The sequence below is a fragment of the Mustela putorius genome, unplaced genomic scaffold (genome assembly GCF_011764305.1).
Source record: "Mustela putorius furo isolate JIRA1106 unplaced genomic scaffold, ASM1176430v1.1 tig00003845_pilon_pilon_pilon, whole genome shotgun sequence".
In the NCBI taxonomy this organism is placed as follows: domain Eukaryota; kingdom Metazoa; phylum Chordata; class Mammalia; order Carnivora; family Mustelidae; genus Mustela; species Mustela putorius.
This window is the reverse complement of record NW_025421998.1, coordinates 91,873,462-91,898,877: the sequence shown is the minus strand read 5'-3', so window position 1 is coordinate 91,898,877 and position 25,416 is coordinate 91,873,462. Positions and strand designations below refer to the sequence as shown.

General features: G+C 40.5%; 1 protein-coding gene across 1 annotated transcript in view; it reads left to right on the top strand.

Moving 5' to 3' along the window:
- Nucleotides 1-25,102, top strand: part of KIAA1549 (KIAA1549 ortholog) — a 135,054-nt gene extending 109,952 nt beyond the window's left edge. Inside the window, exons 18-20 of the mRNA XM_045089746.1 lie at nt 5,730-5,887; nt 17,229-17,374; nt 19,336-25,102. Coding sequence (XP_044945681.1) covers nt 5,730-5,887; nt 17,229-17,374; nt 19,336-19,590 — 559 coding nt within the window. The 3' untranslated portion in view covers nt 19,591-25,102. The remainder of the gene's footprint in view (nt 1-5,729; nt 5,888-17,228; nt 17,375-19,335) is intronic.
- Nucleotides 25,103-25,416: the final 314 nt, after the last annotated feature.

Below are 25,416 nucleotides of genomic sequence, written 5' to 3'. Positions count from 1 at the left end.
AAGCATCTATCTCAATGTTTAAAAAAAAAATCTAATTAAACCTAAAGTAAGTAGAGGGAAGGAAATAATAAAAATAAGAATAGAAATTAAAGAAAGGGGCACTGGGTAGCTCAGTTGGTTGAGCATCTTCCTCCAGCTCAGGTCATGATCCCAGGGTCCTGGGATCCAGCCTCATGTTGGGCTTCCTGCTCAGCAGGGGAGTCTGCTTTTCCCTCTCCCTCTGCTTGTGCGCGCTCTCTCTCTCTCTCTTGCTCACTTTCTCTCAAATAAATAAATAAAATCGAAAAAAAGAATAAATAAAAAGAAATTAATGAAATAGAAAAACAAGTACCATAATAGAGGAGATTGACAAAACTAGAAGTTGGTTCTTTGAGAGAAGCTAATAAAATTGGTAAATCCCTGGAGAGCTTGATCAAGTAAGTTGCATATCATTATCACTGACGGGAATGAAAAAAGACATTTTTTTTTTTTTTTAGATTTTTTATTTTTTATTTGACAGACAGAGATCACAAGTAGGCAGAGAGGCAGGCAGAGAGAGAGAGGGAAGCAGGCTCCCCGCCGAGCAGAGAGCCCAATGCGGGGCTCGATCCCAGGACCCTGAGATCATGACTTGAGCTGAAGGCAGAGGCTTAACCCACTGAGCCACCCAGGCGCCCTGAAAAAGGACATATTAATCCAGATCTTTCAGAAACAAAAAAGATTTTGACGGATTTTTAAAAAGACTTCACAGATGTTAGGAAGATTTTATGAACTCACTTTTGTTAAATTTAAAATGGAAAGTAGGTCAGTTAAGCATCCACCTTCAGCTCAGGTCATGATCAGGTCCTGGGATCTAGTTCTGCATTGGGCTCCTTTCTCAGCAGGAAGTCTGCTTCTCTCTCTACCCCTTCCGCCTGCTTGTGCTTGCTCTTTGTCTCATGTTCTCTCTCCCATTCTCTGTCTCAAATAAATAAAATCTTAAAAAAATTCTTAAATGGAAAAATTCTGGGGCATCTGGCTGGCTCGGTCAGTGAGCATCTGACCCTTGATCTCAGGGTTGTGGTAGGAGGCCCATGCTGGGGTTAGAACTTATCAAGAAATAAATTAAATTGAAAAAAAATTTTTTTTCAAAATAAGATGAATGGGAAAATTTCTAGAAAGAAAGCCTGAATTGTCATATAACTATTAAAGAAATTGAAATCATTCCTAAAATTCTTCCCACAAAGAAAACTTTGGGCTTTAATGATGAATTCTACCAGAAACACGAAAGGAAGTAAACATGCCAGTGTCCTACGAATTATTTATAGAATATAAGAACAGAGAATGCTCCCCACCTCATTCTTAAGGACTGCATAACCTTTATCTTTTATTTTTTTTTATTTGACAGAGAGGGAGAGAGCACGAGAGAAAGCACAAGTAGGGGAGGTAGCAGGCAGAGGCAGAGGGAGAAGCAAGCTCCCTGCTGAGCAGGGAGCCCAATGAGGGACTTGATCCTCGAATCCTGGTATCATGACCTGAGCCGAAGGCAGACACTTAACAACTGAGCCACCCAGGTGCCCCAAGACTGCATAACCTTGATATCAAGGACAGGGAGAGGGAAATTGCAAGAAAGAAGACATTAAAGGTTCATGAGTTTTATTCAGGAGCATAGATGCAGAAACTTGAAACCAAATATTAGCAAACATATCCAGCATTGTATATGAGAGGATATCATATCACAGCCAAACTGGATTTATTCCAACAATGCAAGGGCAATTTAACATTTCAGAAAATCAGCCAATCTAATTCACTACCTTGAGGAGAAAAAAAGAGGGAAATCTCATTTCACTAAATAGAGCATTTGATAAAATTCATCATCCATTCAGTGGTGAAAATCTTAGCAAGCAGAGAGTAGTAGCAGCCTTGTCTAATCTGATAAGAGTTATCTCAGCAAATATGACTTAAGATTGAAATGTTGAAAGTTCTCCTTTTGAGAATAGAAACAAGACAAAGATAGCTGCTTCCATTACCTCTGTTACCATGGGGGGTCTACATTGCCCTGGGGGTCTAGATGGTATAAAGAAACAAATAAAAAGAAAGAAAGAAAAAGATTAATGAATTCAGGAAAAGAAATAATACTCTTATTATTCTTAAATGATTTTTTTTTTTTAAGTAAAATCCCCAAAGGTCAAGTTGAGAGGTAAAGTGGAGGGCTGGGGGGTAGAGAAGGAAAAAATGAAACAAGATGGGACTGGGGAGGGAGACAAACCGTAAGAGACTCTTAATCTCACAAAACAACCTGAGGGTTGCCCCAGGGAGGTGGGGAGGGAGAGGGGGTTGGGTTATGGACATTGGGGAAGGTATGTGCTATGGTGAATTCTGTGAAGTGTGTAAACCTGGCGATTCACAGACCTGTACCCCTGAGGCTAATAATACATTATCTGTTAATAAAAAAAAAAAAAGAAAGAAAATCCTCAAATGTCAACACATAAATTGTTAGAATTAAGAGAATTTAATAAAATAGATAAATTACAAGATAGCTAGATATAAGATCTGCATACAAAAATCTGTTTTATTTCTGTTTATGAGCAACAGACAAAATAAAAACTTTTAAAGATACTACCCAAAATAGCATTAAGAAATATAAAATATCTCAGAATTAATCTCAAAAAAGGTAGCTAAGCCCTCTAAAGAAAGTGTTCATGGATTGGGCAACTCACTGTATTTAAAATATCAGTCTCCCATAAGTGATATACAGATTCTTTTTTTTTTTTTTTAAGATTTTATTTATTTATTTGACAGACAGATCACAAGTAGGCAGAGAGGCAGGCAGAGAGAGAGAGGGAAGCAAGCTCCCTGGTGAGCAGAGATCCTGATGTGGGGCTGGATCCCAGGACCCTGAGATCATGCCCCGAGCTGAAGGCAGAGGCTTAACGCACTGAGCCACCCAGGTGCCCCACAGATTCATTTTGATCCCATTCAAAATCCTCGTAGTTTGTTGTCTTTGAAGAAATATGTGGAGACTGACAAGCTGATTTTAAAATGTATGTGGAAATGGAAAGGGCCTATAATACTCAAGACACTTTGAGAAAAAGAATAATATGTGAGGACTGTTCTAAAGGTTGTAACTTACTATAAGGTAATGAAGACATTGTGCTATCACCGTAAAACTAGACGAATAGACCAGAGGAACAGAATAGAGTCCATAGGCAGACCCACAGGAGTGGACAAGTGATTTATTACAAAGAAGGAATTGCAGAAAACCAGTTAATCTCAGAAGTCATACTCAACTATTCTTTCAATGACCACATATCACACAGAAGTAGGAATGTTACCTGCTTCCTCATTTTTTTTCTGTTCTTTCTTTGCCCACATTTTCAGAGGGGCTTGTTTTATTCTCCCCCAAAGCCCTCCCCAGTGCAGGCACTGCTTCATGGTCCAAAAACAACAAAGGTAAAGAGAGTGCATGAAGATTAGGTGATCTGGGGCAGAAGTTAATGATGGGGGGTGATCTGATCTGGTTTGCCCAGTTCAGTATACACCTGTTTTTTAGTGTAAATTATTAATCACTTGGACTCTCAAAGGCATTCTGGTTTGGATGGCCAATTTTATGGTTACTCAAGTTAAAGGATTCTGGGGGATTGGGATCCAACTAAACTGTGTACACACAATTTAGGATAAAAGGATGTACATGTAGCCAGGAGGTGGATAACTGGGCAAAGTAGAAATCACTAAAGGGCAAGAGCTAGTTCTTGGGTAGATGGTCAAGAGATTATGATTCGATGAGGTGAACTGCAGGATACAGATGCGGAAGGAGAAGCATGCCTTCATGTTAACGCTCTCAGATCCGTAAGGTCAGAAATGTCAGGCATCTCTCTCTGAGGTCAACCTAAAACAGTAGCAGTGATCTACAGATAGCAATATAAATAGCTCGGGCTTCAGTTGACAGGAGGTACTCCAGAAATAAGACTATAGAGTTGGGGCAAACCAGTCTGTGTTCTCGTCAGACTAGTTTGATCCGTTAATTACTGGTTGACTGTCATTTGCAAAGAGCTGTAATTAGACTATCATATTTTTTTATTCTCGAGTTTCATTAGAAGAATGGTTCTCAAGGTGGAATTCTCAGACCCCTAGAGGGTCCTCAACACCCTTTGGGTGGGTGGGGTCTATGAAGTCAAAATTGTGTTTCGTAATAATATTAAAGAATTATTTGACCTTTTATTTATTTGTTTGTTTGTTTGTTTGTTTGTTTAAATTGTGTTGATTCCTATACTGAGGGGCAGAAGCAGTGGTGGATGAAACTGCTGGAGCCTTAACCCAAGTCAAGGCAGAGAGGCACCAAATGGCCGGAATGTCCTCATATTCCTTACCACCATGCAGTCCGACTTTTAAAAATGCCAGTTTGTTAGTTACGTTAGCGTGTCCTTGATGAAGTAGTACAAATTATTAATTTTATTAAAAGTAAACCCTTGAGTCTTTAATCACAAAAGAGGGCAAAAGAGGAAATACATATAAAGCGCTTTGTGCAGTATGGAATTTTGAAGGATAAGCACCTGTTCAGGTGTTTATGTCGAGAACTGATCTGTACTGCTGCTTGGTTTTCCGTTTGCGTTGTCATTTGGCAGACATCGTTATTCAGACTTGCCCTGCTTGGCAGACACTGTCTTGAGAATGAAGGAAGTGAGCCTGTCACTTCAAGAAAAATAACTGAAAGGATTTGTTGTGAATTATAAAATTGAGCTTTCAAGCGAAAATTTGATTTTTGTCTGCCACTGGGCACTTGACAACTTCCTAGTGCTTAAAAGACTGTTTTGCTGAGCTCAGTGGTGATATTAATGAATTAATTTTTTAAAATACTACCAAATGAAATGTATCAATATCTAGGAAGTCTGCAAAACTCAACAAACCCATATTTTCCAAATGACTTATGTCATAAAATCATGCATGGGTCTGTTCAAAGTGCAAAATAAATCAGTGGGATTTCTAACTGACAACAACTGATTGAATACAAAGTATATGAAAACCCAGATGTTTTCTATTAAGGAGATTTGAAAAAAAAGATTCTTCTCACTACTGTTTGGGGAGTGAGGGGCTAGAAAATATAATTGATTTCGTGAGAAAATACTAACGGGTGAGATGCTTAATATTGTGATTTTTAAATTAATTTTAGGCATAGGTATTTAAAAACATTTTCATTTTAATTCCAAATGCAAAAAATATCTGTAGATATATTCCACATAAACAGACATTCTCAAGAGTCCTCAGTAATTTATGAGTATAAAGGTGTCCTGAGACCAAAAAGTAGGAGAACCCCCACCTGAAGCACTGGTCTTCAGCCTTTAGTATCAGGACCATCAGTGGAACTCTGGGTCCTACCTTTAGAGATTCTGTTTTCATTGGACTAGGGTGCAGCGTGGACATTGGGGTTTTGTAAAAGATACTACTGTGCAGCTGGGTTGGGAACCACCACTCAGTCCCATGCTGGAGAGGCTCCGGCCCTGGAACTTCGCCTGCACGTTCATGGGGTCTGTGAGCTAAGGCCTTTCTTCCTCAGTCATCTGGCAGAGATGTCTCCAGCTTCAGCTATATCCCAGGCACTATTCTTAGCGCTGGAGATATGTCCTTGAGCAAACAGAAAACGCCTCTGCCCTTAAGGAGCTTGTGTTCCAGGCAAGGAGACAGATAATAACACTGCTAGGCAGAGAGGTCTTCCTTTTCTGTAGAGCCGGGGTGATGTGTGGTCCTGATGCCTGGGCTTGCTTTGCCTTCAGACCAGGTTTTGGGCCCGGTTTGCTGCAGTCTTCGGAGCTCGTGCCGCCGGAGCCCCAGCAGCCACAGACGTCGGCAGAAGCCCCGTTTGCCGCCCGAGGGATCTACTCGGAGGATGTGCCATCGGTGGCCCGGCCACGGCCCGTCGGGGGCACTACAGGTACATGGGGCTGTTTAGCTTGCATTCGGCCACAGTCTGGCAGAGGCCATGTCAGACTTCCCGGTGTTTCAGTGTCCCCGTGTTCGGTGACCTCCTCCACAGGTCTGAGCCGCCTTCCCCTGGATCCTGGTGGAGGTGTAGGCAGGGGGGTGGGAGGAGAGGGCGGCTGAGAGATCCTGGGACTGACGCCCTCTGGGTTGTTCCTGGGTCTGTGTCTCAGAAGCTGTCCCTTTACCTGGAATTCACGGCACAACTCTTCCAGGGAAGACATTCCTACATTCTCACGGTACACTGAAAGATCTCTGGCTGGGCTCTTGGTGGTGAGCCCCCTAAATGTGGTGAGCCCCCTAAATGTCTGCTGTGATAAGCAGCTCTGGACGTTGCTGGCCAGTGACCTGAGGGAGATTTTGTTTCATTTGTTCCTCGTGATGAGGGTTGCTGCTCATAGCTGACAGGCGGGGCCCAGCAGGGCCGAGCTGAGGTTCCTACATGGCACTGGGCTGGTCTGCCCCAGCAGTTTACCTGAGAATTAAAAATTGCTTTGTAATTAATTATCAATTAATTAAATTTAATTAATCACCATTAATTATTATATAATTGTTAATTAAATCTAATTAATTAATTAATTAATTGAAATAGCTATTTCGTGTCGTGGAACCCCATCTTAAGAACTGTTGATACTATGAATGGCTGTTCATGGTTCCCAAAGCATCTGTGGAGTTTCTAAGATTCTAAGCCCTTTCTTCTTTTTTTTTAAAATACAGCTCAGCATACTCTGAAAAATCCTCAAATTTCATGTTACCTATCTATGTTTATTCCAAGGGCTCAAAGTCTCTCTATTGTTTTCCTTTTTTTTTAAAAGATTTTATTTATTTATTTGACAGAGATCACAAGTAGGCAGAGAGGCAGGCAGAGAGAGAGAGGAGGAAGCAGGCTCCCTGCTGAGCAGAGAGCCCAATGTGGGGCTCGATCCCAGGACCCTGGGATCATGACCTGAGAGAAGGCAGAGGCTTCACTGAGCCACCCACGTGCCCCTATTGTTTTCCTTTTTATTTTATTTTCATTTCTTCACCTTCATGTTGGAAGCTTTAGTGAGGAGCCATGACATATTAAATAGCTTATCTTTTTTTAATTTTTTTTACTATTATCTTTCTGGATGATCCCTACCTTTATAATGTCATCAAGGAACCAGTTTAAGCCAATTTGAAACTTGTAATAATTGGTGAATAATTACCCATTATGGCTTCTTTGGAAGTTCTTGTATGTTGCATTATCAGTCAACCAAACAAATAATATATCTGGTTGTCCAACAGGATTTCATATATTCTACACATGCTATGCTTACAGTCAGTTTTGTTTCTCCTGCTAATCATTATTTATTGGAACATTGTTGTGTATTATATATCCCAAACAAAATTCAGACATGTCCATCTTTACTCTAGAAGAATAGGGAAATGATACATATAGAACCTTTGAGGGTGCCTGGGTGGCTCAGTGGGTTAAGCCGCTGCCTTCGGCTCAGGTCATGATCTCAGGGTCCTGGGATCGAGTTCCGCATCGGGCTCTCTGCTCAGCAGGGAGTCTGCTTCCTCCTCTCTTTCTGCCTGCCTCTCTGCCTACTTGTGATCTCTCTCTGTCAAATAAATAAATAAAATCTTAAAAAAAAAAGAACCTTTGAAAAGGATGTTGTTCCTAATAATTTCTAATAAGAGATTAAGTTATATAAAAACTTGTGATAGAAAATATTAAGATGTACTTTCTGACTGTGTAAAATGGTCAAATATGTCTATGTCTAAAAATTAGTAAAAGCAAAATAAAGATAGTATCTGGGGAAGTATTTAGCAGATACATAGGTCCATGAGGTGTTTTTATTAGAGGATGACTTGTATAAATTGATAAGTGGGCAGATTTCAGAGCATGAATGGGCAAAGGACAGGAAGAATGAATTCACAGAAGGAATATTTGTGTGGGGTGTGTGTCACATGAAAGTAAACATATGAAAAATGCCCAGTTTTGAAAATTACTAAAGAAATGCACATTAAAACCATGGTGAGACACAGTTTCAGTGTTCTATTTTTCCATAGTAACATAGCGTGACAACATTAGTATCCAATTTCTTGCTCTGTACAATGGACGTAATGTGTTAGTACTTACCTCCTGTCATTGTTTTGAGGATTACAGAAGAGAAAAGATATGAAGGGCTCAAAATAGTGCCTAGCATGTTGTAAACTCTCCGTGAATATCAGCTACAATTATTATGTTTTCAGTGGTGGTATAAACCACTGAACATTCGGAAAGCAGCTGGGCAACACGACTTACTGAACTTTGGATTTGGTAATTCCACTTTTGAGAATTTAGGATTCTCCTTCCCAAAGAAATCCAAACACTGGGAAAAAAACTACATGTGCAAAGATATTTATTAGTGCATTATTTATAATAGTGAACAGTGGTGAGCCCCCTAAATGTCTAGTGATAAGGGAATCAGTGAGTAAATTGTGGATCGATTTATTTATTATTAATTAATTCCTTAATTTCATTTTAGTTTTTTTTTTTTTGAAATCCCAGTATACTTAACATATAGGGTTATATGAGTTTCAGGCATACAGTATAGTGATGCCGCATTTCTGTACATTACTTGGTGCTCATCATGGTAACCACGTTTATCTCTTTCGCCTATTTCACCCATCCCCCACCTCCCTTCTCTGCTAACCATCTGTTTGTTCTCCATAGTTAAGAATTTGTTATTTTGTTTGTCTCTTTTTTCTTTGTTTATGTGTTTTGTTTCTTAAATTCCACATGAGTTTAATTGTATGATATTTATCTTCCTCTGATGGACCTATTTCCCTTAGCATTACACCCTCTAGCTCCATCCATGTCATCGCAAATTGCAAGATTTCATTCTTTCTTACAGCTAAGTAATATTCCAGTGTATACACACACCACCTCTTCTTTTTTTTTTTAATTAAAAAAATTCTTTTCAGTGTTCCAAGATCCATTGTTTATGCACCACACGAGTGCTCCATGCAATACGTGCCCTCCTTAATACCACCTTTTCTTGACCCATTCATCTATGGTTGGATACTCGGGTTGCTTTCATAACTTGGCTATTGCAAATACTCCTGCTATAAACATAGAGGTGCATATATCTTTTTGCATTACTGTTTTCATTTCTTTGGGTAGATACCACTAGTGGAATTACTGGATTGTAGAGTAGTTCTATTTTTAATTTTTTTGAGGAAACTCCCTACTATTTTCCAGAGTGGCTGCACCAGTTTGCATTCCAAGCAAGAGTGTGCAAGGGCTCCTTTTTTCTCTGTCTCCTTGTCAACACCCATTGCTTCATGTTTTTTGTTTTTTGTTCTTACTTTAGCCATTCTGACAGGTGTGAGGTGATATCTCATTGCAGTTTTGATTTGCGTTTTCCTGATGATGAGTGATGTTGGACATCTTTTCCTGGGTCTGGATATCTTCTTTGCAGAAGTGTCTATTCATTTCTTTTGCCCATTTTTAATTGGATTATTTGTGGGTTTTTTTGTTTTTTGTGTTGTTTTGTTTTTGTTTTGGTACTGAGTTGTATCAGTTCTTTCAAGATTGTTTTGGCTATTTAGGGTCTTTTATGGTTCCATACAAATTTTGGGATCATTTGTTCTAGTTCTTTGAAAAGTACTGTTGGTATTTTGATAGGCATATTTGATAGGGATTGCATTAAATCTGTAGATTTCTTTGGGTAGTATGGACATTTTAGCAGTATTTGTTATCCCAATCCATGAGCATGGACTATCTTACATTTTAGTGTGTCGTCTTCAGTTTCTTCCATCAGTGTTGTATGATTTTCAGAATACAGTTCATTTCCCTCTTTGGTTAAGTTTATTCCTAGGTATTTTATTATTTTTGGTGCCATTATAAATGGGATTGTTTTCTTAATTTCTCTTTCTGATACTTCAATATTAGTATATAGAAATGCAGCAGATTTCTGCATACTGATTTTGTGTCCTGTGACCTTACTGATTAATTTATCAGTTCTAGTAGTTTTTTGGGGTCTTTGGGTTTTTCTATACATAGTATCATATCTCTGCAAATAGTGTAAGTTTTACTTCTTTCTTACCAATCTGAATGCCTTTTATTTCTTTTTGTTGTGTAATTGCTATGGCTAGGACTTCCAGTAATATGTTGAATAAAAGTGGTTAGTGGACATCCTTGTCTTATTCCTCCTGATCTTAGGGGGAAATCTCTCAGTTTTTCACCATTGAGTATGATGTTAGCTGTGGGTTTTTCATATCTGGCCTTTATTATGTTGAGGTATGCTCCCTCTAAATATAGTTTTTTGAGGGTTCTTATCAGGAATAGATGTTGTACTTCATCCAGTGCTTTTTCTGCCTCTACTGAAGTGGTCATATTGTTTTTTACTCTTGTTGATGTGATGTATCACATTGATTTATTTGGCAATATTGAATTACCCTTGTATCCTAAGAACAAATCACACTTAATTGTGGTGAATTATTTTTAAAATGCATTGTTGGATTTGGCTTTCTCATATTTTTTGAGGATTTTTGCATTCATGTTCATCAGTGATATTGGACTGTTGTGTGTGTGTGTGTGTGTGCGTGTGTGTGTGTGTGTATGAGAGAGAGAGAGAGAGATGTCTTTATCAGGGTAATGCTAGCCTCATAGAATAAATTTGGAAGATTTCCTTCCTCTTCTGTTTTCTTGGAATAGTTTGAACAAAATAGGTATTAACTCTTTTTTAAATGTTTGGTAGAATTTGGGGCACCTGGGTGGCTCTGTCAGTTAAGTGTCTGACTCTTGATTTTGGCTCAGGTCATGATCTCAGGGCCATGGGATTGAGCCCCACACTCAGCAGGAAGTCTGCTAGGGATTCTTACTCTTTCTCTGCTCTTCCCCACCCATCTCTCTCAAATAAATGAATAAATCTTAAAAAAAAAAAAAAAAAAAGTTTGGGTGCCTGGGTGGCTCAGTTGGTTGAAAGACTGCCTTCAGCTCAGGTTATGATTGTGGAGTACCAGAATCGAGTCCCTCATTGGGCTCCCAGCTCCATGGGAAGTCTGCTTCTCCCTCTGACCCCTCTCATGCTCTCTCTCTCTCTCTCAAATAAATAAATAAAATCTTTAAAAAAATTTTTAAAATGTTTGGTAGAATTCATCTGTGAAGCCATCTAGTTCTGGATTTCTGTTGGCTGGGATTTTTTTGATTACTGATTCGATTCCATCACTGTTAATTGGTCTGTTAAAAATTTCTGTTTCTTCTTGATTCAGTTTTAGGAGGTTATATGTTTCTAAGAATTTATCCATTTCTTCTAGATTGTCCAATTTGTTGGTTATTACTTTTTCTCTTTCATTTATCATTTTGTTTGAGTCTAGTCTTGTCTTTTCTTTCTTTCTTTTTAATGATTCTGGTCAAAGGTTTTTCAATTTTGTTGACAGTTTCAAAGAACTGGCTCCTAGTTTCTATTGATCTGTTCTGTTTTTTGTTTGTTTGTAGTTTCTACTTTGTTTATTTCTGCTCTGATCTTTTTTATTTTCTTCCTTTTACTGTTTTTAGGTTCAGTTTGTTCTTTCTCTAGCTCCTTTAGGTGTAAGGTTAGGTTGTTTGAGATTTTCTTCTTGAAATATGCCTGTATTGCAATAAACTTCCCTCTTAGATCAGCTTTCACTGCTTTCCAAAGATTTTGGACCATTGTGTTTGTTTGTTTGTTTCATTTGTCTCTCTGTGTTTTTTTTATTTTCTCTTTGATTTCTTGGTCAACCCATCCATGGTTTAGCAGCACTGTATTTAACTTCCATGTATTTTTGATCTTTCCATATTTTTTTCTTGTGGTTGACTTTTAGTTTCATAGCATGGTGGTCATAAAAGATGCATGGTATGACTTCAGTCTTTCTGAATTTGTTGACACTTGTTTTGTGGCCTAACATATGATCTGTTCTGCAGAATGTTCCATGTGCATTTGAAAAGAGTGTGTATTCTGTTTTAGGATGGAATGTTCTGAATCTGTTAGATCCCAGGGGTCCAATGTGTCATTCAAAGCTACTGTGTCCTTGTTGATGTTTTGTTTGGATGGTCTATCCATTGATGTAAGTGGGGTGTTTTAGTTCCTTATGATTATTGGATTGCTGTCGATACTTTGTGTATATTTGTTAATAGCTGTTTTCTATATTTGGGTGCTCTTTTTTTTAATATTTTATTTTTATTTATTTGACAGAGAAAGAGATCACAAGTAGGCAGAGAGGTAGGGGGAAGCAGGCTCCCTGCTGAGCAGACAGCCCAATTTGGGGGCTCAATCCCAGGACCCTGGGATCATGATCTGAGCCAAAGCCAGAGGCTTAACTCACCTAGCCACCCAGGTGCCCCATGGGTGCTCTAATATTGGTTGCATGAATATTTACAATTGTTATATCTTCATTTTGGATTGTTTCCTCTATGATTATGTAGTGTTCTTCTTTGTTTTTTGTTACAGTTTTTGTCTTAAAAGTCTGTTTTATCTGATATAAATATTCCTATCCCAGCTTTCTTTTCACTTCCATTTGCATGATTATATATTTTTTCATTTCTATACTTTCAATCTGGTGGGGCACCTAGGTGGCTCAGTTGTTAGGCATCCCAGAGTTCTGGGATCAAGTCCCGTGTCAGATTGAAAGTATAGGTCTGAAATGGGTCTTTTGAAGGCAGCATATATATATATTTTTAATCCATTCTGTCCTCCACCCATGTCTTTTGAATGGTGCATTTAGTCCATTTACATTCAAAATAATTATTGATAAATGTGTACTTACTGTCATTTTGTCACTTCTTTTATGGTTGTTTTGTAGATCTTCTCTATTCCCTTCTCTTGCTCTCTTATCTCATGGTGGCCTGGCTTAATTTAGTGATATACTTGAATTCCCTTCTCTTCATTTTTTTCAGATCCATTACTGATTTTTTCTTGTGGTTACCATTAGGCTTATATATAACATCTTATGCATATTGCAGTCTATTTTAACTTGATGGTCATTTAAGTTTGAACCCATTCTAAAAGCACTACATTTTTACTCTTCACCCTTCCATGTTTCAGGTAAATGGTTTCATACTTCGTATCCTTTTATTGATGTGAATCCCTTGACTGATTTTTATAGATATACTTAATTTGTACTGCTTTTGTGCTTCCTACTGTTCTTATTTTTGCTATGGTCTCATTTCTACTCAGAGTCCCCTTTAACATTTCTTGTAGGGCTAGTTTAGTGGTGATGAATTCCTTTAACTTTTGTTTGTCTGGGAGACTCTTTATCTCTCTTTGTATTGTGAGTCATAGCCTTGATAGTTAGAGTATTCTTGGTTGCAGGCTTTTTTTTCTTTCAGCACTTTGAATATGTCATGTCACTCCCTTTTGGTCTGCAAAGTTTCCACTGAAAAATCCACTGATAGCTATATGGGGCTTCCCTAGTATGTAACTGTTTTCTTTTCTCTTGCTCTTTTTTGAAACTCTCTGTTTATCACAATTTTCTTGCCATTTTAGTAACTATGTGTTTTGTTGTGGACCTCCTTTGGTTGATTTTATTGAAAGCTCTCTGTGCTTCTAAGATCTGAATTTCTTTTTCTTCCCCAGATTTGGGAAGTTTTCAGCTATTTCTTCAAATATATTTTCTGCCCCCTTTTCTCTCTCTTCTGGGATCCTTATAATGCAAATATTGTACTTGATGGTGTTCCTGAGTTCCCTTAATCTAGACTCATTTTTTATGATTATTTTTTTCTCTCCCCTGTTCAACTTGATTGTTTCCCACTACTCTGTCCTCCAGAAATTTCAGTGACTTAGTTTTTCATCTCTGATTCATTCTTTATGTTTTCTATCTCTTTGTTGAGGGTCTCACTGAGATCTTCCACTCACTTCTCAAATCCAATAAGTACCTTTATGATTATTACTTTAAATTCTTTATCTGGTGGGGCACCTAGGTGGCTCAGTTGTTAGGCATCCCAGAGTTCTGGGATCAAGTCCCGTGTCAGGCTCCCTGCTCAGTGGGAAGCCTGCTTCTCTCTCTCCCGCTCCCCTTGCTTGTGTTTCCTCTCTTACTGTCTCTGTCTCTCTGTCAAATAAATAAATAAAATATTTTTAAAAAATTCTATATCTGGCTTATTATCTTTCATTTAGCTTTCTTGCTGTGATTTTGTCCTCACTTTCATTTGGGACATAGTCCTCTGTCTCCTCATTTTGTCTAACTCTCTGTGTCTGTTTCTGTGTGTTAGAAAAGTCAGCTATATCTCCTGCTCTTGTAAGTAGTGGTCTTATGAAGAAGAGGTGCTGTAGTGCCCTACAGTGTCCTCTGTTCTCCAGAACATGGTGCTTAAGGGGTATCTCCTAAACACCTCCTGTGTGAGAGAGCCTCCTGTGTTGTGGCTGTGCCACTTTTGCCTTCAGTCCAGTTGTTGGTGATGGCTCTCATTGCCTGTTGTGGCCAAGATTTGGACCCTTGTTGTTAGTGGGCTGTCTGGGGCCACTGGGCTTGTTTTGGGTCAGACCAGGTGTTTGCCAGAGATACAGTAGCACTGAACTGCAGGGCACTTTCCCTGTGTTGTCCCCTTAGAAGCTTTCCTTGGTTAGTGGGGCTTGCAGTCACAACAGATGCCTGCCCCCAGCCCACTGCTGGGGTCCCAGTTGGACTGCTGTGCATGTGGTTATCTTCCTCTCACTCCAGAGCAGGAATCCGTTTCTGAGTGGTGCTGATCTCGGTCAGGCTGGTTGCTTACTGCCATGCTGTGACACTTCTTTGTATGTGTTCCTACCAAGGTGGGTTGGAGGGAGTGTGTCTGCAGGAGGATACAGGAACAGTGTGCCCAGTGTTAGCAGAGCTTCTCAGTTCTGCCTGGGGAGGAACCTGGAGCTTCTTTGGAGAGGTGCTAAGGACAGGTTGGAGGGGGTGGTTCCACAGAAGTGTGTGGGGACAGAGGGCACCATTAGGGAGCTAGGTGGAGAGTATTTGTGCTGTGCTGGTTCCTGCAGGTGTCACCTATATGTAGGCTGGCAGTTGTGGGCAGGGAAGTGGCATCTCTATACCCCAGGCGTTTTACAAACTGTTGCCTCTATGCTGTATCAAAGTGGGGCTGTTTTTCCGCTGTCTCTTTAAGGGTGGGGACTCAGTTTCCTCTCACTCTCTGGCTTCCAGAGTTGAGCCTATTCATTTTTAAAGTTCTAGGTCTTAAACCCCACTGATTATAAGAATTCATGAAGTTAAGACCCTCTGGTTTTCAAAGCCAAATGATACGGGGATTGTATTCCCAGTGCAGGCCCGCTGTGCCTGGGGTGCCTGGGTTGGAGGCCTCTCCTCTCCCTTCTCTGTGCTTGCAGTGACCCTCCTCCTGAGGACAGTCTGGAGGGTTGGTTTGGTTCCCGACTGCATCTCTGCCCTACCTACCCTTTCTGATGTGGCTCCTTCTCTATGTTTAGCTGTGGAGAGTCTGTTCTGCCAGTCTTCAGGTCATTTTCCGGATTATTTACCCTGATGTGGGTGTTCTCTAGGTGTATCTGTGGGATGAAGTGAGCTCAAGGTTCTACTTCACCATCTTCCCTAGAAGTCCCCGGTTGTGCAGCTATTTAAAATGAAGAGCTCAGAAAGAATAAAACAAAAAGAGGGTTTTAAGATTTCCCAATTGCCTCTTACTTTTATGGTACTTGACCTATTTTATCTCTTTCAGTTCTTGAAATAACATCATGAAGTGAATTTTTTATGCCCATTTGAGAATTGAGGCATCAAGGCTCAGTGGGAGTGGTAGGCAGCTGCCCAAGGTCACAGTGGCGGGGCTGGAATGCAAACCCAGGTTTCCTGCATGTGAAGCCCCACTTGCATCGTGGGAAAAGCCTGTGCTGTAACATTAAGTTAACAAAGCAAGATATAGAATTGTGTCTCAATTAGGATTTCAACCACCACTGTAGTTTTAACACAAAGGTATGCTTTTCTGTCTACGTACTTGTCTGCACCTTGGTAAATGCTGGAGAACAGTGTGCTGCATTTTTGTTCTTTGCAGGATTTGCTGAATGTGTGTTGGGCAAACAGTACTGATGGTCCTAATAATTTTAATAACTATGTAAAACTTCAGTACCTGGCACGAGTTTCTGCAGGGTACATTGCTCTGATAGGAGCCTGGCAGGTTTTTTCTGACCTTTAGTTATTAGATATCCAAATAAAACTGTGGTATTCCTTTTTCTTTCTTTAATGTATTTGGTTAATAGAGGCTGTAAATTTGATAGGTCGAGTAGGAGAGAACTGGAAGGTGGAGAGGCCCACCTCCCCTACCTCTGTGAAATCTTTGAACCTTGTAGGACCGGTCCACACAACACAGATGTATTTTATGATCTGAGAAGCTTTTGAATACAAGTATTTTATTTCACAGTGCTTAAAGATCACTTTTTTCCTCCCTTAATCTATGAAATAGGGATATATCCATATACCAGAAGTTGATGGAGGAGAAAATATGTCATTTATAGCCCAGCCTTCATAGCTACTTGAGACTACAGCATGTCTACGTGTGGAGCATGAGCTCTAGAGAGACTCCTGGCTTTAGCCATCAGTGTACCTCACTGGGGAAGCTGGGGGGAGGGGGGCCTTAAATTTTTAATTATGACATAGACAAGTTAGGGAAAAATAGGAGTATAGTGAAAATAAATATACTTAAACATTCTGAAAGGAAAGAGGCACCCTGCCTTTTAAGAAAAAAAAAAAAAATGCATATTGTATTTTCTCTCCTTGTGAGTCTCAACGCCACGAGCAAGAAGGAACTAGGTTACATCTTCTTTATGATTCCAAAACCTTTCACTCGTTTTTTCTAAGTAAGATCATCCTTATTTGTAACCTCTATATAAATGACTGGAAGGGCCCTCTATTATAGCCATTATACCCTGTCCTTTGATGTCTAGCCAGGAAAATAAGAACATCACTGTATTGGAAATAAGAGCCCATGAACCTAGAAGCTCACGGTCTGTTTTCCGTAGGAAATGTTGTTCTCTGGAGATAGAATTGGTGCCATGTTTGAATACTGCTTGTATCCCTTGTCCCTAAGGAAGAGCTGTGGTCAGAACCGAAGTGTCTTGAGCACAAGTGTCCGACTCTTGGTTTCAGCTCAGGTCATGATTTCATGTTGTGAAATTGAGCCCATATGTTGGGTTCCCTGCTCAGCGGGGAGTCTGCGGGAGATTTTCTCTCTCTCTCTCTCCCTTTTCTTCCGCCCCTCCTCTCTTTCTCAAATAAATAAATCTAAAAACAAAACCAAAACAAAAAATAAACAAAAAACTGGAGTGTCTTGCCAGGCAGCCTCACTTCCCAGCAAGTGGTGACCAGCCTGTCCCACTGTGTTCCTTCAGGCTCCCAGATTCAGCATCTGACACAGGTGGGAATTGCAAGCAGAATTGGAGCCCAGCCAGTGGAAATCCCACCCAGCAGAGGCGGCCAATATGGGGGACCCGGCTGGCCTTCATATGGGGAGGATGAAGCTGGCCGAAGAGAGGCTGTGAGTATCTTGTGTTTGGGTCATCACTGAAAACTCAGACATAATCATTAAATTTAGCTGCTTCTGCTTTGAGGATCCCTTTTTAAAACCTACATTAAAAAAAAAAAAAAAAGTTTTAACCTGTTTCCCTTTTCTCTGTGAGTGTATTTTTGCTTGCAGTTTTTACGTAGTAAATTCCCACCCACCCAGGGTGGCTGAGTAATTACACTGTACTTATAGAAAGCATATAATTTTACATGAGGCAGATTTCAGGCTTAAAGTAGTGAATTTTTGAAAATAACCTTTTAAAAAGATAGTAAAAGTGATACTCATTACAGAAAATCTGGACAGAGACCTATAAGTAACAGCTACCTTTAAAATTTTTCTAATTTTTATATAATGTGGTAAAAGACGCATAATATAAAATTTTCCATCTTAGACACTTTCAAGTATACAGTTCAGTGGTTTTAAGTACATCCACGATGTCACGCTACTATCTCCACCATCTGTCTCCATAGTATTTTTCATATATAAAGTGGAAATTCTTTGCTCATTAAACACTAAGTGCATTTGCCCTCCCCCCTCCCAACCCCAGCTGCAGGCAACCACAGTTGTACTTTCTGACTCTGATTTTGACTTTCAAGTAGTGAATTTGAACCTGTAGGTGACTAAAATCTGGACTTGATCTTTGGTGTTATTGGGTACATTTGCATGATCTTACATACCTACTTGCTCCCCATTTATGGTTTGTTGTGGGTTTATCCACATCATTTCCCTTATGAACCCCCACGGAGTTGCTTCAGCCATAAGCTCACAATTTGGGGGTCCCAAGGCACACTTTCTCTTGGAAGCTTCTCATCCCTTTGATCACTCCTTTATAGGAATAGGATCAATATAGGCATAGATGCTGTCCTTTGTTTTTCTCAAGAATTTTACATGCATTTACATGTCTTTCCAGCAAATGCACTAAATTATTTTCCTAACTGGAGGCTTCTACTACTCAGTGAAAGAAAATTATTTTGAGAATATAATTTTCCTCTAATAGATACATTGTAATACTTTGAATTTTAGGTGTCTGCTTTACATTGCTGAGCTTTTTCTGCCTTCATTGTGCCTAACTTATTTTCATACGGTATTTTGGATTTTCCTATCAAACCCGGTGTTTACTTGACACTGACACTTTATCACTACTTGGAAACGTGAGGGCTTGAATGCCATGTTTACCAGGAGACTTTTTTAACATCAGGGAAACCACAGATTTAGTACTCATGTATATTATCTAAAGAGAGATTTTTCATTGAAAAAATATGAAAAAATCACTGAGTACAATAATTCTAGTCCGATGAATGCCCAAGTACTTTATATTATGCAAATATAAGCAAAACTGTTGTGTGTCCTAGTACAGATAACTTTTTAAAGAAAAGGCTGTGCAGAAGAGTCAGTAGATGCACATAAATAGAATAGAAAATGATTTTGTGACATTCCGCACGTGCTGCGGTCCCTGTGTGTGTCACACGCACACCCTCCCAGGGCTCAAGTCCCAGAGCAAAGCAGTTCTTGTCAATCTCTCTGCAAGTACTTGCTCGTCCCTTACAACTCTCAGATACTCTCATCTGACCCTTCGCCTCCACGGGACACCCCAGCTGTCCAGGTCCCTTCCTGTTCTCTCAGTGGGCCCCTCCCTTGCACACACAGGGACACTGAGACTTGGCCAACCTCATCATTCTTTCTGTCTGCCTTTAAGTCAGTATTGAATAGGCACCTGTTAAGTTCAGGGCTTGTTTTTTGGTACTGCTCTCCCTCCAGCAGTTCTTCCAGCAGTTTCTATATTCCATCCCGGGGGCCTTCTTGGAGGGCCCCGTTCGGTGGGAGGTGGGCAGGAGGAGTTCAAGTCCCAGGGGCACACCCACCACCAGTTTGAATGGGATTATCCCCCCTGCGCTTCCCTGGGAAGCCCAGTGACGTTTGCCGTGTTTTTTCAGACGCACGTGCTTGGACATCAGGAGTACTCTAACTCACCGCTGTTCCAGGTGCCAAGGACTTCAGGCAGGGAGCCTTCCGCTCCTCCCGGGAACCTCCCACACAGGGGGCTGCAGGGCGCGGGGCTGACTTACACCACCAGCTCCACGGAAGACCTCCAGCCCGGCCACTCTTCAGCTTCACTCATCAAAGCGATCCGCGAGGAGCTGCTCCGGCTTTCCCAGAAACAGACCGCGGTGCAGAACTTCCACAGCTGATCGGCATCACCTTGCAGATTTGCCAAGTATCTGCTTCCCGTGGAAGCAAGACTAAACGGAAATCAATGAAATGGGTGTTGGTGAGAGAACGTGCCTCTCCTGGGCTAGGTGCCCGTGGGAGGGAGCGAGCGGCAAAGTTAGAAGATGCCATAAGTCACGGGACTGCTCACGATGCTTTTAATAAGTGGGCAGTTTTTTGACCACTTGGGTTGTATTCGACATGTACATACTTTTGGCCAAAAGCCAGCAGCATTTTGTGAAGGCAAACCACAAACCTAAGCTAACGAAAAAAAAAATCACTAAATTCGTCTCCTTTTTAAAGGTAAAAGGTGGAAATGTGTAGATGGTATAGGTATGAACAGAATCGAGCATTTCCGTGGGAAGGTGTGATTCAGACTGGTTTGTATGGGGAACTTGCTGCTTTGTTTTCTGAGAAAAGAGATTTGAAGACATTTTATTAACAGCTTGATTTCCCTCTTTTTCTCCATAGGAACTTATTTTAATAGTCATATTAACAACAAAAATACTAAGACTGTTTGGGAATTAAAAAAGCTACTAGTGAGAAACCAAATGATAGATTGTAGAGCCTGATGATTCCAAAAGAAGCCATCATCTGCATTTTTCCTTCTTCTTCTGGTGCTACAGCTCCGAGGGCCCCTCCACCTTTATGTCTGTGAAATGCAACTTTGGCTTTTGCAGTGGTAGGAACACGCTGAAGATTTCGTTTTGTTCTAGAAAGAAAAAAACAACCAACCTCCCAAACGGGGTGGGGTGGGGGCCTGGGGGAAAGTTTAATATTTATTTGGTTATTGAAAATACATATTGAAGTTTAGATTTACATTCTTAATTGTATTTGCTGTTTATTAATTGGGCGCATGCAAGTACCAACAACATCCCATTTCGGTGCATGCCATCATTAAGGTCAGACCTATAGAAGGAGGCTTTCAGGAGGTCATAACCAATCCTTGCACTTGGCTGATGAGTTGCTCAGAAATTATGTTTGAATGAGAAAAAAAATTATTTACCAAAACTACCGGGGCCAACAAATTGTTATTCACAAGTACATTTCTAGTAATCACATTCTCTGTGTTCAAGACCTGGAAATGGAACAGAGTTCAATCCAGCCTCTCAGTAATAAATCAAGAAATGTAAAGAAGAGCTTTGAGGACCACAAGGGAAAGGCAAGAGTTGCTCCTGGTTTCCGATTTTATTGTGCACGACCACTGAGTGACTGTTAAAACCATCTTGTGTTCTTGTGGCCTGACAGAGGGTACCATCTGTCTTGAGATTCACTACTGAAGTAAACATTTCCCTACTTCCCCAGCTAGAGTAAGGAATATAATAACTAGGGCCATTCTTTTTTCTGATACCTGAGTGAAGCACAGAGGAAAACCATAACAGATTTCCACTAGGAATGCTTTTTTATTAGATCTGCTAATACTTTTGATGAACGACAGATAAACAGATTTGGAGCTCTGATGAATCAAAATCTGTAACAAATTTTAAGAACCCTGAAACAGCTAAAATAGGTTTCTGAAGTGTAATCATTGGGGGCCACAATCATGTTTTAGCGCTTCCTTAATGAAGCTGGTCAGACAGTCTGATGATACAGGGAATATTTCTTCTGGGAAGTTAAATGTAGCCTTTTCTTCCTCTGTGCCAGTATTCGGGAAATACCAGCTTACCTGAATATGTTAGGAATTTGAGATAGCCAAGCAGAATTTTATTACGGACACCTTATAGTAAATTCAGGTTGTGTGACAGCAAATGGAGTAAACGTAGGCCCTTTCCTGCCATTCTGCTCAGTGTCCTCTTTGCACACAGTGTACTAAGAATGGTTACCTCCTCCGTACATCCCAGGAATGTGTTTCTGTTTTCCAGAGGGCTGCAGTAGTGATTTGATGCCTTTCAGACTAGTATAAAAGGATTCCACCTGTATTGTTATGTTTAGAATTGATAGACTTTTCAACTAATGTCATGACCAAAGATAACATAGGATAACCTGTAGTGTGTGATGTGGTGTGGGCAGGCTCATGGGATCACCAGCACTCTTGTTTTGATTGTAAAGCACACTCTGCAACTGTTCCCTCTGAACACCTACAGCAGTTTTCTGTCACCAAACTCAGGACAGACTGACTTTTGTTGGGAGCACCACACCCAAGTGGGTCTTTGGACACTCGGTTAACATGATCTACTTAAAAGAAAGGTTCTCATGTTGATCTTGTGTGGCTTTGGAGTTCCATTAACTGAAGTACTCTAAAATGAAAAGTCAAATTTTGTGTCTATTCTCTTTTCCTAGTTTAAGTCAGGTGGTGGGACACTTGGGTGGCTCAGCTGGTTAAGCGGCTGCCTTCGGCTCAGGTCATGATCCTAAGGTCCTGGGATCGAATTCCACATCGGGCTTCTTGCTCAGCAGGGAGCCTGCTTCTCCCTGTCTGCCTGCCACTTCCCCTTCTTGTGCTCACTCTCTCTGATTTAAAAAAAATAATAGTAAAAAAAAAAAAGTTCTAGTGGTAATCATGCAAGCCATTAGGTTGAGTCAGAATTTCAGAGGGGGTTGGAGATCATTTTCAGAGTCTACTTAGTCACCAACTTGCTATGTCAGGTACCTTCCTGAGCCTCTTCTCCTCATCAGCCAGATGAGGACAGATCTCTTCTGTCCACTCCCAGAATTGATTGTTTCAAGATTCAGATATGATCTTGTGTGCAAACAACCCTTGAGGAGGGTGCATAAATCTTGGTGAAATGTAAAATGTTATCTGTATGATTGAACTGGTATTGGACAGTCCGACATGCTGTTACCTACCAGTGAATGACTTCACATGGAGGTAACCAGAGCAAAACTAAGGGCGCCATGTGACTCCTCTTCCTTTTTCTCTATTTGCTTGAAATTCACTTCCTTCATCCTTAACTTTAAAACATCATTTATCAAACATCTTTTTGCACCCGAATTTTTGCCATTTCTAGCACCAAAAATGTCAACATTATTCTTGTCTTTTAGAGCTTAGAATTTAAATCAGATAGCATAGCTGGGTATAAAAGATGGAAGCTACAGATACACCATGTGGTGTGAACATCAGTAAGATTCACTGAAAGTACGCAAGTGCATTGGGTACTCAGGAGAAGGAATGTTGCACATTTGGAAACCAGGGGTTCCTGGGGAGGAGCCCACTTCAAAAGCTACTTTAACGAAGGTTGGGGAGCTGGTGAGATGGCAAGGGAAGAGCTGGGAATGGGCATGGCGAAGGATGGAGAAATTGGATGAAGCTGTCCTTGAAAATGAACTTGATCTACTGCAATATGGATACAGGATCCCTAACTGCACCATATAGGGAGTTCTAAACAAGAGGAGGAAATGGGGCTGTGAGAATGTGTTTGCAAGAATACAGTGAGACAGTGGCTGGGTCTGTGAAGAAGGTCTGCACAGCAAGAGATCCAGTCTGGAGGAGGGAAGAGAAGTGTACCAAGAACTGCTGAAGGACCAATTGTAAAGTATGAAAATATTGTAAGAATTCCACCGAGGTTTACTGCTTAGGGCAGCTCTCAGTGGTCAGCCATTCAAACACATTAAGTCCTTTGTGGAGCATAGTAGGTTATAACTAAACATATTCCACTTCTGTGTAGCTATCTACACAATTTTCTCCAAATTTTATTTGACTTCAGAGTATGTTTTGACTTTGGTGGGACATGGCTTTTGAGCACCAGACGAAGCAGGTTTTGCCAGCCAGATTTTTCAGGGCCTGAGGCCTGTGATTCAAAGCATAGGTGACGGAGTACCTGAAGGCTTTGGGCCAAAACAGGTAATTCTGTGTTTTATGAGCCTCCCATTTAATTGTGTACAGGGTCAGTGTTTACTGCATTGCCCTTCTTAGTGCTCCAGTGGCCAAACCAGTCACTGGGACACCGATTTGCATTTGCAGTAATTCACATGTTAATCATTAAATACACTTCTCTTTCCCTTTCATATTAGATTCTTAGACGTGAATGCATTTGTTGGTTGAAAGGAAAGCTGGTTAAGGTTCTGGGCAGGTGAGAAGGGGGCCTCCAGTCTTAACGGCCATACCGACTTCAGCTCAAGGTGAGCTTTAGCCATTCCATTTCTACCTCCAAAGCCAGTCTCCAGAGCCTGCTTATCCACATTTGTCCCTGACGGGAGTGTGAAGGAGTCCACTTCTAGACATGCACACTGACCATTTGATCACAAAACATGTTTTTATGGAATGGTAACCTGGACTTCATTTTTACATTTAATCCAACACATGAATGAATATTCTTAAAACAGGTGAGAGGGGTCTCTAAGAGCAGCTGCTGTAACATACTCATAAAATGTAATAGGCTCATACTTACTACCTAATGAATAAGGAGTGTGTATATTTTAGGTTTCTTTTGATATTCTTGGAAGTGACTTTGAGTGTTTAGGACTCCCCTCCCTAGTATTAAAAAGACTTGAAAACTGAAACCTCACGGTACGATCCTAATTCCAAGCTCATGCGTGTTAATAGTACGTTTAAGAACTTATCTTAAGAACACGCAGCAGCATTGAAATTTAGGAAAAGAATATTAAATGCCTTGGAAATACGAAGCAAAGTTAGGAACCAGCGAGCAAGTGAGAGAAGGAATGGATGTCTTAATCTGAGGTGGTCTAGCCCAAAGTAGTTTCCCACAGGGTAGTTCTACAGGATCCTTGCTTTTCCTTCTTCTTCCAAGTTTTTCTGCTCTGGGGCCACTTCACATTTCAAGAAAGAGTGAATGGTAGAAGAAACAGAGATAGAAATTGCAGTGATTTGAGTCACTCGGTCCCTGGTTCCACCGAAACGTTTCTGGACATCTTGGAGCATCATGAAGGGTCTCATGCCCCCGGTTTAGGCATTCATGACTTGACTTCCTAAGTGTGCAAGTTAGGAATAGTACAGGACCAAGTTTAATCCAGACCCCCTGTACTGTTCCTCTTGTTCATGTGGGGAAAGATGGAGACTCCACTGATGAATGCACTCGCTCTAAACACCAGAGGGCTCATTTCAGAAAGGGGGGGGGTAAACACTCAGCTTGGCCCTCCTCCAGAGAATCCTTGAGGGAGCATGAAGATTGGGTTCATTACCTGGCTCAGCAGATCTGCTTTGGGATACCCACCTGTCTCCTCCTACTTTGTCAAGGTCCATGTTCTTCAGACTTCCTGCTCTCATTCCTGGACTGTGAGTGGTAATGTACGAAAATATGCAGAGTAAATTGAGGCCATCTGTGGCATCGATACTGCAACTTGAACTTGACAATCATGGTTTGCTGGTCTCAAATGGGCACTTAAATTTCAGCGTGGGTATATGATTTAGTAATCGAACCCTCCCTTCTGTTTGTCAGTTATGTTTCTACCCTTCGATTAGCCGCCCTGTTTTCTAATGTGCTGTAGAGTTTTTGAAATAATTTATGCAAGTGTTTGGTTTCCATGTTTACAATTTATACTGCTTTCCTAGCATTTTAAATGGAAATGTCAATAAATGCTATAATTGGTGTCAAACGATCTTTTCTGTTTATTTCCTTTGTAATGCGATTTTCTCATTTGTAAAGTGTGATCGTAGAAGAAAATGATCTCTTCCTCTAATGGTTGTGTCCCTGATGAGAACACCTAGGACCTTCATCTTCTAAGGAGTTAAGTTGAAATGAATCTAGTCTGCTGGTGCAAATTGCAGAACTGTTCATTGCTCCCTTGGCTGGTACCACCTGCTTCTGCCCACTGTGTTTTGCTTTTCGGCTTCCCACTAATCAGATTGATGCTTCCACTAAGAGAAGATTCATTTTGGAATTAAAGGATTAGGTCTCTACAATCTAGAC